The sequence below is a fragment of the Lactuca sativa genome, chromosome 8, assembly GCF_002870075.4.
Source record: "Lactuca sativa cultivar Salinas chromosome 8, Lsat_Salinas_v11, whole genome shotgun sequence".
Lineage (NCBI taxonomy): Eukaryota > Viridiplantae > Streptophyta > Magnoliopsida > Asterales > Asteraceae > Lactuca > Lactuca sativa.
In genome coordinates, this window is record NC_056630.2 from 40,306,560 (window position 1) to 40,321,679 (window position 15,120).

At 31.3% G+C, this 15,120-nt stretch overlaps 1 protein-coding gene across 1 annotated transcript; it reads right to left on the reverse strand.

The window, feature by feature from the left end:
• Positions 1 to 3,662: 3,662 nt before the first annotated feature.
• Positions 3,663 to 5,705, reverse strand: LOC111914272 (uncharacterized). The gene is made up of 4 exons (XM_023910047.3): positions 5,059 to 5,705; positions 4,566 to 4,628; positions 4,405 to 4,479; positions 3,663 to 4,307 (listed from the first exon to the last, which is right to left on the reverse strand). The coding sequence occupies exons 1-4, from the start codon at positions 5,446 to 5,448 to the stop codon at positions 3,852 to 3,854; spliced, it is 984 nt and encodes a 327-aa protein (XP_023765815.1). The 5' UTR covers positions 5,449 to 5,705; the 3' UTR covers positions 3,663 to 3,851.
• Between the last annotated feature and the right edge of the window lie 9,415 nt (positions 5,706 to 15,120).

Genomic DNA, 15,120 nt, shown 5'->3' on the forward strand with positions numbered 1-15,120 from the left:
GGGTTTTTGTTTGAAAATATAAATAACAATCCAATTTCAAAGCATGCAAAAAATTAAATAGATATGTTGAAACGGTTCTAGTTCTAGTTTTCAATGTTGTCATTTATCCTGATTATGCCTTGATGCAATTCATGATCACTATTTTATGTTGGTACTGAAAGATACTAACACGCTCTAATACCTATCGTTTGCCAAATTATCCAATCAAAACACATTCTTTGATTAAACCTAGCTTCACTAATTCAACATAAACACCACTCTTAGATTGTATTGAAAAACCACATTAAGTTTGATGCAAGCTTTCTAATAATGTTCATTTCTTTTCATATGTTCGAAAGTGTGAAAACATTTGATATATAATAATAATAAAAATAATAATATTAATAATAATAATAATAATAAAACTTATTGCTTGTTACCTAGCATTAACTTTATAGAATGATTAGGTATCCTAAAAGTTAATTAACTACACATGAATTCAATTCATATGAGTAGTCAATCAAACACAAATCAAATTAAGGTTTCTAGTTAAAACAAAAACATTAGCACCAAAATAGAATCATAAACCAAACATCAAGTTATATACTTCAAGTCAAACAATCAGCATGTTTTGAAAAATAACCGGAAACCAGGGGTTTTAGCCACACACAACTAAAATAAAATCAAACAAAGAGATGCAATTGGAAATGTTTAATGCTCTTACAAATTGGGATTACTAATGTTTGCAATGATTAGACGCCTTCAAAAATCTCCAAAAATTGCTCACACAAGCTCCAACAATTATCTATATGTGAAATGAACTAAATTTATCAATTTTAGCATAAATGGTAACCGCTCTTGGGTGAAACACACGGTCATGTGTTGAATGTGCCTTTTGAACTGATGCCCATGAGTTTCTGCAACAGATTGCGTTTATTACTGAAACTTCAATGACCTTTGATCTTCATTCCACTTTCATTTTATCTTCAACCTAAGTTGTGTTGCTCAAATATATGATGAAAATGACAAACACAACTCGTGTCGGTATAATGCGTATCACGTTTTAAACGTAGTCATTTACTATAATGTAGTGCAACGACTTGGGTTATATTTTCATGTTTTCTTTCGTGACACGTTCGATTCATCTTCGCTTCATGCTCCATGCTCCATGCTCACCTCCATAGCTTCTTGCTTCGCATACCCGCTATGCCTACAAAATAATTCACAAAATGTGATCAAAATAAAACATACAAGTGCCCCCAACTATTAACTAAATACAAGAATTAAGAAATAGAATGCAATGAAAGGACGAAATTAAACATGCAAAATAGGTGCATAAATGCTCCTAACTATGTTCTCAAATTACAAAATCAGGTATAGCCAATAAAAACCCTAACTATCCACTTCTAAGAATATAGTGTTGAACAGAAAAAATAAATGAGTTTTTATAAATACGAAGGCGAAGAGCAAGAAACAATGTTTGATAGTGTTTAGAAACAAAAATATGTGACAACATACACATTAATATTTTCCTTATAATTCTCTGTCCGTTTTGAAATATTTTGTATTGATGTCAAAAGTAAAATATTAAACTAGATTAAATTTTTATAAAACTTTAAGACTAAACGGTGTGGGCAACGCCCACAACCGTTTTTCTGACGTGGCTTCCCTTCAACACCGTGGTAACGACGAAACACCCCCCCTCCCCCGGCTCATTTCGTTTTCCTCCATTGTGATCCAAGCCATTACCCTTCGTTGCCCCCATAATGTTTGATAACGCGTATAACGGTCCATTTTTTTTTACCGTTGGAAAATGGCTAATATGTAAAAAAAAATAAGTTTTATTATTTTTCATATAAATACACATACAAACATAAAATTTTAACTACACAATCTTTTCTCATCTTCATTCTATTTTCAACTTAAAAAAACCACTTTTCCTTTCAACCAAATATGGAGCAAAACCCGAACACCTCGCCTCCAAACACAAACATATCCATCTGGATGGGTTTCGCACAATACAAAAGTTATAAGAACCTGCTCAACTCAAACTCACCCCCAATGCAATTTGCTACATCCCCTTACATGCAGCAAAACCAAAATATTTAACAAAACTTTTACAGTGCTTTCACTTCCATGCAACAAATAACCACACAACCACCACCAGAAACTGTTCATGTAACACAAATGGGAGGCAGTCGGAAAGGGAGAGGGAAAAGAAAAGGGATAAGGAAAGGGAAAGTAGTCGCGGATATGGAAGAAGATCCTCCACTGTGGTGAACACCCGAGGAGGAGTACGCTTTGGCAGTAACGTGGTGTGGGGCTTCAAAGAATTCAACCGTAGGAAATGATATGCGAAGAGCTGGGTTTTGGGAAGTCATGCTCGGCAAATTCCACACGCTTATGAAGAAACAGTCATATTGCAATATCGATATGCTTAGCAGCAAGTGGACTCCGATCAGCCGCCGGTACACCAAGTTTAATGTGATTTTCATGAGACTAGAATCGCAAAGGTAAAGTGGTGCGAATGATTTTGATATTTCCAAAGCCACGAGGGAAAAATATCAAGTGGAAATAGTGCACGTTTTCGAGTTTGAAAAAATATGGAAGATTGTTAGGCTAGATCCAAAATGGAATAAGACGCTAACATCGGGGGATGCACACTAAAAAATGTCTCGTAATTCTAGTTCATTAACGTTTCCGACACACGAATGAACGTCGACCTCAACGCAAATATGGATGATATCCCTGACGACATCGAAAGAGATCCCCCCCCCCCCCCCCCCCCCCACACACACACACACACACACACACACACACACCGATCGATCCAGAGGATGAAGGAAAAAATCGAAAGATAATATCTAGATAACTAGTTGATCAGTTTTTAGTTTTTAGGACAATTGTTTTTTATTTTTTTATTTTTATTTTTTTGTGTTCAACATTTTTTTTTTGACGTGTAAATTTTTTTTTATTTAAGTTTTTAATGTTATGGTTAATCTAGGAATTAATTAAATTGTATGTTTCGTTTTTTTTTATTAATCCAATGTAATTAAAAAAATATATATTGAAAAGAAAAACAATAAAAAATAAATAAATTGAGAAAAAGAAAAAAAAAACAAAAAAAGTAAAAAAAAAAATCAAAAATGATGTCATGGAAAGTTAAAGTTGTTATAACAAATTGTTCATTTCCTCCTTTTTGGTGTTATAGCATTATTTTGTGTTATAACCCCATTTTGACATGGCATATGAGATGATTTCTTTTGATAACACCCCTTACCTAATTGTTAGCATCCACTAGTCTAAATAAAATGAGCAGCATCCTTAAATTTTAAATAACATGCCGAAACAGAATTTTAAATTCAAGAATATTTTTGAACTAGTTCGCGGATGGATCAGTATAATTGTATAGACATCTCTAAGATAACTTACCCAATCACCCCTAACGACTAAACACTCAAACTCTCTGTTTCTACAAATATATAAAGTTGAAGAGAAAATATAAATGATTTTATAGGAATATTAAGGTGAAGAGAAAGAAACACTGCTTGATTAAAAAACAAAAAATACTTGACATCATCACAAAAATATTTTCTTAATAATTCTTGCTCCATTTTAAAATATATATTTTTTATAGACTTCAAATATAAAATATGACATTTAAACAAAACTTATAGCCCAGATTTAAATGAAATAGGCACATAGAATTTTAAAATTCAATAATAATCTTTAAACTAGTTGTGAATGGATCATTACAACTCTACCCATGACCCCAAAAATAGGCAAAAATAATCTATTGTAATTTAGCCATCTCTTTAAGTGAAATTACTAAATCACCCCTGTCAAGAAAAAAACCTAATCGCCGGCCATCGTCATCTACACCCTCTCGACAATTTCATCGCCGACGAAGAGTTCTTGTTCTCTTTCATCCTCATAACCCGATACCTTCTTGCCTCTGCTGCACTTCTGACCCTTTGATCATTATCCATCGCTAAATATTTACTCTGATCCAACGGCTGAGATGGAGTCATGAAATCAAAAGTCTCCCCTTGAATCTTGACACGTGCATCAATCTGATTGAAGAAATCAAATCTACCACCATTGTTACTCTTACCGGAGCAACTCACCGCCACCACTTTGCCGTTGTTCGGATCGACCATAAATTGTTGACAATGCTGCTGTAATTGTGGCGGCGCCGCCGCCGGAGGAGGGGCATACATGGTAATTTGTTGATGTTGTTGTTGTTGACGATGATAATGTTGTTGATCACGATTCATTCTCATAGAGTTATTCCATAAGTGAAGATCATCCATGTTTCTCGTATTTATCTGCAGATTTTAATTAAATAATTTAATCAGAAAAAAATAGGTTTTAATTTAAAAAATTCAAGAGGGTAATATTATTATTATTAGTATTATTAATTACCTCTTGTCTTTTTCGTTTCAACTCCAGATTTTGAGCGATGAGTTCTTCACGATGATTCTCCATGGCTTTTATTTTCTGTTTAATCAATTAATTAAATCAATTAAGATGAAAAAAGATTTCAAGAACAAAGTCAAAGTCGAAATTATGAAATTATTGCATACCCTTACGAGGATTTCTCTTTCTTGTTGCATTTCGTGATATCTCTCAATCAAATCATTCGTTGCCTGTAAAAATCATGGAAAACAGTTTAAGAAAACTGAATCTTAGGATAAAGAACACAAGAAAAAAATAATGTAAAAATCGACGATTATCCAGATGTCAGATTTTCAATCGAACAGAATCCCAAATTTCAATGTTCTCACCAAATCAAAATATCGTTCCAGATTTGTATGATTTACAACAATTGCATCTCAACCACCAATGAATAAGAAAGGAACTTCAACACCCAAAATGTAAAATTGAAGATGAATCGTTACCCAAAACTAAATTAGATTAAACAATCATACAAAAGAAGCAAGAAGATGAAGATATAGATGTAAATCGTTACCCAAATGTAAGATTGAAGATGAATCGTTACCCATAAATCTAATATGTAAGAACCCTACCAAAATCATCTGATTATTAATTGAATTTCAACTAAAAAACGCTGTATACCTTTCTCTTTGAATGTTTCTTCGAAGATGAGTGTTGTTTAGGCTTATCAGCAGCACCGTCGCTTCCGCTGCCACTAGGTAAGAAACACAGCGGCGTTGAAGGGCTTTTATCAGCTTCGGCCGCCTTTACTTTCTCCGGTCTACTCTCATTAATTTGACGGTGAGTTGACGGAGACGATTCCGATTTCGGAACCAACACAGATCTTTTCTTCTTTCGACCCCAAGTAAAACTGTATTTACTTAGCAACTCCGATTTCGAAATTAGATTCGGTAGATTGATCAAAATACTAATAACTTCAACCTCATCTTCACTCGGAATTTTCAACCCACGGCCACCACACACGCCTCCGCCTCCGCCTCCACCTCCACCGCCGCTGATACTCTGTTTCATTGCGAGTTTACAGCAAGTGAATCAATTTCGTTTATCAGAGAAAACGATTAGAAACCAAGATTACGAGAATTAGATATATAAGATGGATGAACGAAGAGATGAGGGGGTAGAAAGAGAGAGGGATGAGTTGTATTGTATGTTGCTTGGAGAAGAGGGGGATAGAAAAATAAGAAAATCCGGGTAAAAAAAGGAAAGAAGGAGTGGCTGATGCCACGTGTCTAGATGGTAGAGAAGGAGGGGCGTCTTATTAGGGTTTATGGGTATGATGATTTACTTGGAAATATTTAGAATCATATTGAAGTTGAACAATCGCATGGAAGATCTTGTACCTTGTGTCTTCTCTCTAATCTTTTCATTTTTATGCCATTTCGGATTCTTTGGTTTCTTTCTTACCATAATTAGTTAGAATGAAAAGATTGAGAAAAAGGTTGAGAGCAACTTGTTCAAAAAGTTCAATAGATACAAATAATAATAAGATGATTGTAATTATTTAGAAAAGGGTAAATTAATGAAATTGTTTATGTTGTTTGGTCAAAATTATAAAATTATGTTTTTGGTTTCTAACATTTTTTGTATTATTGTTCTTGCAATATGATTTTGTTGAGTTTTAGGCGCCCTAAATATAAAAAAAAACTATATTATATTTTATATTTATCATTTCACTTTTTTTAGTTGTTTATCATTTATTACTTAAAAAATTAATTAGATAATAGATATGTGAGACCCACTCTCACCACCAACACCTTCATTGCTAACATAATCGTTAACCATGAGTCTCCATTCACCGACCACATAAAAATCAAATCCATCACTACACCCATGTGAGAAACATGACTGTCACCACCATCTCAGCCATCACACCATTGTCAGTGTCATCCACCACACACACTCCCCTTTTCCCTTCTCTTACACCTTCATCCCCTTTCTTCACAACTCCTACATCTCTTCGGTACCACCAACGCTCACCATTCCTCCATCCATCTTTCTTTACCTCTTACATGCATCTCTTTTTCCAATAATCAAACCTCATAAAACGAAGATCATTCCTCAACATATACTAATCGAGAATACTAGGTATCGAAATTGGTGAAAAAATGATATTGGACCAAACTAAAGTTAATGGTACTTGTACCACCAATTATGATATTGGTTTTTGGTACTAGCATCTATGCTCACCATACACAATCTTGAATTTCATGATTTTAGAGTAGCGAGTATCATCCTGTATGGACATAAGTGGTGTCGACATTAGACTTTTTCTCACCCTATCATCTTCCTCATCCTTCACCTATGCCTTCTGCCTCAGCTTCTCCAACTGTATGCCAGAGCTTTTCACTGGAGAAACCAGATCGGGAACAACATATTATGATAGTTTTCATCTTGATGTTATGGTGGTAGTGGATCAGGAACCGCACATGGTGGTGGTGGTTTTCCTTATAGTTGTCAGTTTCAATGGAAGCTAGTTAAAGATCATCGAATTGTGTTTTGGAGCCAAAAAGGGTAACATGGGACTTTTAGCATGTATTAATGAATTGTGTTTTGGAGCCAAAATAAGCCCTTGAATTGTGTTTGGAGTCAAAAATGATAAAATGGGAAAAAAATGATATTTTGGGACTCTTTGCATGTATTAATGAATTAAGTTCTGTATACATTAAGTCAAAAGTTATTAGATAGAATTGTATGGATTGTTAATACATTTGCGTGCATGTAAGTATCACCAAAAATAGATTTGAAACGAGGTAGTTATGATCGTTTAAAGTTGGAAGGAATCATTAAAAGCCCGTCACCACGACATGGTGAGTTGTGCAGCCCAAGCCCATAAAATTAGGGGTTTCCCTATATTTAAGGACCTTACCTCAATATATTAGGTCATTTTACAGCCTCCATCACATCAAGAGCTCCTTGGGAGCAAACCCTAGCCTTCCTTTTCATAGTTTGGGTTCCTCCTCTCTCCTTGAATCGCTTTTGGTGTATATTTAGTTGTTTTGGTGAAGAAAGCAAGAAAGGTTGTGCTTGGAAGCTTGTAGCATGTGGATCTTTACAATCTCTACTTTTATAGACCTTGTAAGTCATAAATATCCATGCTTTATTGTGTTTCATCTTTGGATCTAAGAGTTTTTAGAGTTTTAGTGCTATATATGCTTGTTTTGGCCCTTTTGATGGATTTGAGTTGGAGTTGGAAAACTCCAGGGTTAAAGGTCGAATTTTTAAGTATTCTAGACCCATTATGATGCTAAGATATGGACTTCATCTTCATTTAAGTGGTATATATAGTCTTGGTGATATTTTTGGTCCCTTTAAGAGTTAGGGTTAGAGATCTTAATGTTGAGAGCCTTTTTAATGGATAAAGAAATAAAGTTGGAAACTTTATCCATGGTAATCATTAGAAGTATTAGATATGAACTTTAAGGATCTAGACTTGGTGTTTAAGAGCTTAATGGAATAAGTTGTTATGGGCATTCGCCATGGTGTGGTGGTATGCGTACCCCACATATGTTTTGTCCTCTAGTGACCACGGTGCGGCCAAAGGGATTAGTCGTGGCGTGGTGGTCAATGATTGGTTGATCGTTGACTTTTTGGTCAATTTGACTTTTGATCAAACTTTGGTATAATTGAGTGTTTGACTAAGTAGTGATCTCAGTTTGGAATTAGATAGCTTGGGGTTACCTGTTATGTTGTTTAAGTTGTTGTTGAGCTTCTTTTGAGTAGTTTAGGTGAGTTTTCTCACTATAATATGTAGATGCTTGTTGTCTTTGTGACGCTTCCATAGATGTTTATACATATGTTTGGCGTGGCCTGTTATTATGTTTTTTTGGGTGAGACTCGTGGGCGAGACCATATATATATATATATATATATATATATATATATATATATATATATATATATATATATATAATATTAATTAAAATTTATGGTTTTTTTAATCCTTATAAATTATTTATATAAAATATACTTAGAAAATAAAAAAGAATGAATTTAAGTGAAAGGCAACCATTTTTTAGGTTTCAAAGAATAAAAAAAAAAAAGAATTGATAAAAAAAATGAAGATGAAAGTCTAAAAAAAAATCGATAAAAAAAATGCTAATACCACGTGTCTGGATGTTAGGGATGGGGGTATCTTAGGATTTTTGGAGCATGATTTATTTGGAAACTTTTACAATCACATTCAACCATATCAAACGGAAGATCATGTACCTTATTACTTCCCTAGTTCCCTGCCTTTTCCATTTTTATGTCATTTCAAATTCTTTCTTACCATATATATACATAGAGAAATAGTTTGGTTCAAATAGGATTGATAACGAGGTTTAAAATGCAACTAAATCTAAAGAGACAATTGGACTCAGACAATAATAACATTGGTCTAGTTATTTAAAAAAAAAATACATGATTTATGTAATTTTAGCAATATGCTTTAAGGGTAAATTACACTTGCTAATTACTATATGTTCTTAAATAATCATTTGGTTAATAGTATTATTAAACGATTATATATATATATATATATATATATATATATATATATATATATATATATATATATATATATATATATATATATATATATATATATATATATATATATATATATATATATATTCAAATGCGACAAAGATGTGTTGATATTCTTAAGCATATGTACAATTACTGAAGCAACATCATTGATCGACGTTTGTTATTAAGTAAGAGTTATCGAAGAAGGAAGCTTCGGCAGAAAGAAATGGTTGTCGGAGATGGAGATGACTCTGTAACTGATAAGGTATGAAATCGTTTCATTCAAAAGGAATTAGGTCACAAATAACGATTGTATTTATCTATATTTTTGGCTTAGAGCTTTACACTAGTTTTCCATGGACTTAAAATGGGTTACATATAATTTTCCTTTTCAAAAAAAACCAATCGTGACCGATAATTTTCTCTAATTTTTCTTATTTATATACTTAATGTATTAGTTTAATACATTAACTATTATAAAACACATCTATATAATAAAAAACTTAAAAGTGTGATTAAACTAAAACTCTACGATAACTAAGAAATTACACTTTAATAAATTAACAATAATATATTGATTATTAAATTGTATATTTTAATTTTTTATTTTTAAACAATAGTAATATTTTTGTATTTACATTATTATTAAGGTGTAAATAATGACTGTAAAGTTACACAATCTCGATACAATATTACTATTTAAGGTTTTTTTTTTTATTTTAATAAATTAAATACTTTATTATTAAAAAATTATAAATCTCCATAACTATTTAGGTACTTTAATCTCTAAATATTATTAAAAAAAAACTCTTAATTCACCAATGAAACAATCAAAGTCCTTGATTGTGTTTTAATTTTATGTTTTCCACCCTTAGATCAAATTGCTGACATCATCTTCTCCAGATAAAATTCAAATACAATTACATTTAATTATAAACTATATAATAATTATAGAATCTTTAAATTCAGTAATTATTTTATCAACTGAGACATATTGTTCTATTTATATACATGATATTAGTTTCTCTAATTAATATTGCTCTTAATTTAACTCCCTTATTTATAGCTTTTGATTTTTAAATTCAAACCCGTTTATATTTTATTTATTATTTATTATTTTTTCAAACTCATTAAACAAATATATCAATAATCTCTAATCTCTAAATATTATTAAAAGAGAATCTTTAATTCACCAATGAAGCAATCAGAGCTCTTGATTGTGTTTTAATCCTAAGTTTTCCACCCTTAGATCAAATTGCTGACATCATCTTTCACAAATAAAATTCAAATACAATTACATTTAATTATAAAATTGATAATAATTATAGAATCTTTAAATCCAGTAATTATTTTATCAATTGAAACACATCGTTCTATTTATATACATGATATCACTTTCTCTAATTAATATTGTTCCTAATTTAACTCCCTTATTTTTAGTTTTTGATTTCCAAATTCAAACCTGTTTACATTTTATTTTTTATTATTATTTTTTTTAAAACTCATTAAACAAGCATATTAATAATTAAGTTATTAACCTATAAAATCTAATGTAATCCCACTAAATAAACAAATTATTTACGAGTCAAAATTAAAGTCAATATTATTCATAATTTATCTCTCAGTATATCTCATATAAAATGAATCATTTTGAGATAATTGTTTGAATTTTAAAACTGACTAAATAAGAAAGTCAATTAATTTGAAGTTTTGAATTAATATAGCTGATATCTTTTTTTTTACAGATAAATAACCGAAAATCTCCAAGATGATATCTTAGGATCCCAAATTTTTTAGAAGATAATGATTTCCTTATTAAAAAACCCAAAAAAATTTAGAAGATAATGATTTCCTTATTAAAAAACACCATATATATACGATTACACTGAAATTGTTATTCTTACGAGTTTGGATTGAGTCATGTGATTTACAGTGTTCTTCTTGAGCAATCTTTTTCTCTAATTCTTTTTTCCAACCTCTTATTTTACCTTGTTCTCCTTATTCTTCTTTAATTTCTGGCATTTACTATGTTCTTATTATTTGTTATTATTGTGTTCTTGTTGAGAGGTCATGAAAAAAATTAATCAATCTACTTTAAGCATATTAATTTCATTCATTTAGTTACAGAAACAAAATTATACCCTTTATATCGATTTTTTAATGTGTTGACCTATGTTTGTCAAGGAAAAACCATAAAAGTCGTTCTAATGCATGATGACAAAGCTGGTGGCACGGACCAAAAACAGGATAAAGAAGTTTTTTATTATTACACTTCAACTTGCATGAACAAAGACGTATATGTTGTTCCAAGGTTTTCAATTAATCTTTTATACATATTATTATAATCTTCGATAAAAAATTTCTAATTTTATATTATTGAATTTGTTTATATCAATGGTTATAGTTTCAAAATCACCATTATAATACAAGACTTTACTGGCGTGGTGTCACTTACGTTATTTGATTGTGACGCAAAGAAACTTCTGGAAAAAAACACACAAGAGTTGCTTTAAAAGTTTAATGAGGTTATCGATATTAACTTCACTTACAGAAAACTAATTTTTACTTTTTGTTTGTCTATTTTTATAACCGTTAATTTTTTCATTTTTAGGAGGGTAATATGAAGATTTATCTGTCTGCTTTGAAATTACTTTTGGATAAAAAGTTGGCGTTGAAAATTCAAATTTCTCATTATAGTTTGAAGAACAATGTTTGATGGTTATGAATCTCAAACTTCAATGTTGATAATAAAATCACTGTTGAAATGGAAAAAAAAAAAGTTAACATCGAACAGGTAACATTCTTTTACGAAACATACTACAAACACTACACTTATTAGATTTGTTTTTTATATCTTAGTTGATCAACTAACATGTTTTTATGTACTACAAATATAAGCACCGTAATCTGATTCATTTAACGTTTTATCGGCGAAATTCGGATGTCAAGACATATTAAACTTAAAGGTTTTAAATACAATATAACAAAATCTAATATTTTAAATACTTTAAAATATTATTAACTTTTAGATTGACATATGAATTTATTTTTATATTTAGGATGCAGTTTCGTTTACTGGTGAAAACGTCACACCCGCTTTGAATCTTGATAAAAGTATTGCAACAAGTCCACTAACTAAGTGGACATCCTTTAAAAAAGTGTCTAGACATGAAGAATTAAAACACAATTTGGAAGATGTTTACGATGTTGATAATCTGGAAACAATGTCTTCAACTAAACGATCATTAACATCAATGACAGATCGTACTTCTAGAGAAGGCAAGCCAAAACTGTTAATTCCAAAGAAAGAAAAATAATATATGATTTTCATGATTTTATATGAGTAGTTGAGTGATTTGAGTACGGTTGATTTTATCTTATGTTTACATACTATTTGGTTTTTTGGTTTGATTTTTGATTACTTTGTTTCATACTATTCGTTTTTTGGATTAAATTTTGATCATTTGAATACATTTTGGGTTTTATGAAATGTTGAATTATTCATCTATTTGTCTTTTGGGTTTAAACTCATATGAATTTAGAATTTTAATCATTTTTTACTCTATTATTCCGTTTGAATGTGAATTTGTCAGCATTGTTACAATGTTATTCATTACAACTGCAATATAAATATTAGCAAACTACAACTTTTATAAATCTTTTAACCATTCTAAAACAATTATTTATAGTTCCTTGTGAATTTGTTGATAAATTTATTAGTAAACATTTACCATTGAATTTGAGCAATCGTTAAATTTGTTCGTTTTCTATTGTTAAATCAAGTATAAATGAATTTGAACAATTGTTCAATTTCATATTCTATAATGTAAGTTATGCACTAACTAATCAAATAATAGTACATATCCAAGTGGTCGGGTACCTCCAAGACAATAAGCAAACATGTAAATTATATGCAATTTTACAATATTGTAATTTTTTTGCTGGATTTAAATGAACAATTACTTATTTCACTTGATTTAGATTATTGAATACTCATATATGGTTGTAATAAAATAAAACTCTGATAAATTGAAAAAATTGTTCATCTAAATGTTAAAATTTGAAATTTGTTGGAAATTTTGTTATATGCCAAGTTAGGCTTCTTTTTGTGTTTTCATGTTTGTTGATTTGACTATGCAGGGTGCATTTGAAGTTTCATTTCTCTACAAGAATGTTAATGTTAACATCCAAGTTGAAACAATCACAACTGGTAAACATTTGTTAGGGGTGTCAAACCCAACAAATAAAGGGGTACGATATACTCCAAAATAATCCCACTATATTGCACTAAAAGGTAGTACAAGGCAAGCAGGGTCGATCCACAGAGACACGGGATAATTAGTCTATACCTCTTTGTTCAAGGTACTATGGTCACCAACAGTAAAAAGGGGGATTTGATTTGCAATGATTAGACAAATAAAGTAAAATCACAAGTAATTGGCTGAATGAGTAAATTAAATTCAGATATTATAAAGACTCCAACTTCATGCATGACACTTTAATAATGTGAATCCAAGATGACAAGACCTTTGTTTCATTCTATCTAAGTTGGTACTTGAAAATGTTAACAAGCTCTAACACTTCCCATTCACCACAATAATTAACCAAAACAAGCTCTTTGATTAATCCTAACCTTACTAACCTAATCTAAACAAGCTCTTAGAATTGGATTGAAAGGTTGCTTTAAGCTTTATGTGAATGTTCCCAACAACACTTAATACTCCTCACAAGCTCGGGAGCGTAAGAATGTGTGAAAAGATTTACACTAATTTCATTCAATAGAAATCAGATTAGTGCTTGTTACCTAGTCTAATTTACAAAACAATTACGGATTTTGCATTTAGATAACTTGAATGATCTAACCCTAATTCAAATGGCCAATAAGAATCACAATTAGAATCAAACATTCGATTGAGACAAAATCAAATTCACTAGATAGAAATTAAGAACAAACATCAAGTCATATGATTAGATTCACAACTAGAAAGTCAAAACATGAGTTGGAGAAATTAGAGTTCTAGCCACACATGACTAGAACAAAACCAGAAATCTAGAAGATGAATTCAAGAATAAAAATGCTTACAAATACGAAATCAAAATGTTTCCAAATGTTTAATGGACAATCCTTGCTAAAAACTTCAACTCTTTCTCCTCAAAAATGCCTTTTTTCTGCTCTCTTCCCAAAAACTGACCTCTTTCCCCGAAATAAGAAAAGAGGAAAAACTGCCAAAAAGACAGTTTTTTTAGTCGAACACGCCCCGTGTCGATATAGAGAAAATAAACACGGGCCGTGTTGAGTGTAAGTACGATGCTCAAAAATGCCCAGATAGCCCAACACGCACCGTGTCCATATAGGCTAAATGAACACGGGTCGTGTTCATCGAATTCAGAAGGTAAATGCTTGATAGCCAAACACGCCCCGTGTTGGATTCTAGGGCAAACCCAACACGCCCCGTGTTGCCTTCTGGATGCTCCTCCAAACTTGATTTTTCTAATTCTTCCGATTCTCGTCCCATCGTCCCGCCATCTTCATCAACGCTCCCTAGCACCTCCAAAAGCGCGCTCCAACCCCTGATTCACCTGAAATTGACATAAAAATGTGCAAATAAGGTTGTTCAAGAAATTAACCTAGATATGCTAAAATGCAATAAAAACAACGAAATTACTTTAAGGATATACATAGAAAATGGGCTAAAAGTAGTGCAAAAAGGGTGCACAAAATGCACCCAACAGATCTCCCCAAGCTTAGACCTTTCTTGTCCTCAAGAAAGATCAAGAAATAGACGAAACGGGACGATTTTTGGTTGACAAAAAGAACTTAGAATGAAAAGCGTGTGAAGGATCCTAAAGGCTAACAATAAATGCATGCAATGTAATGCCATGAAAATTTAAGGTATATACAAAATGCATTTGAGAAACAAAATGAAACAAAAGAAAGAAAAATTAAGAACAAACACAAAATATGTACTTTTGTAACTAAATAAAGGTACAATCAGACTTTACATCAATAAGGCTTCGATCATTGATACCTTGGCAACCATCCTGTTTCCTTCCACATATCACAGACTCTCAATGTGAGGAAGACCCGAAACGGTGTAACCCAATAATCCAACTAAAGTTTTATTTAATCTTTATACCTTACTAAGCTTTATGGGCGAAAATAACAGAGTCCGG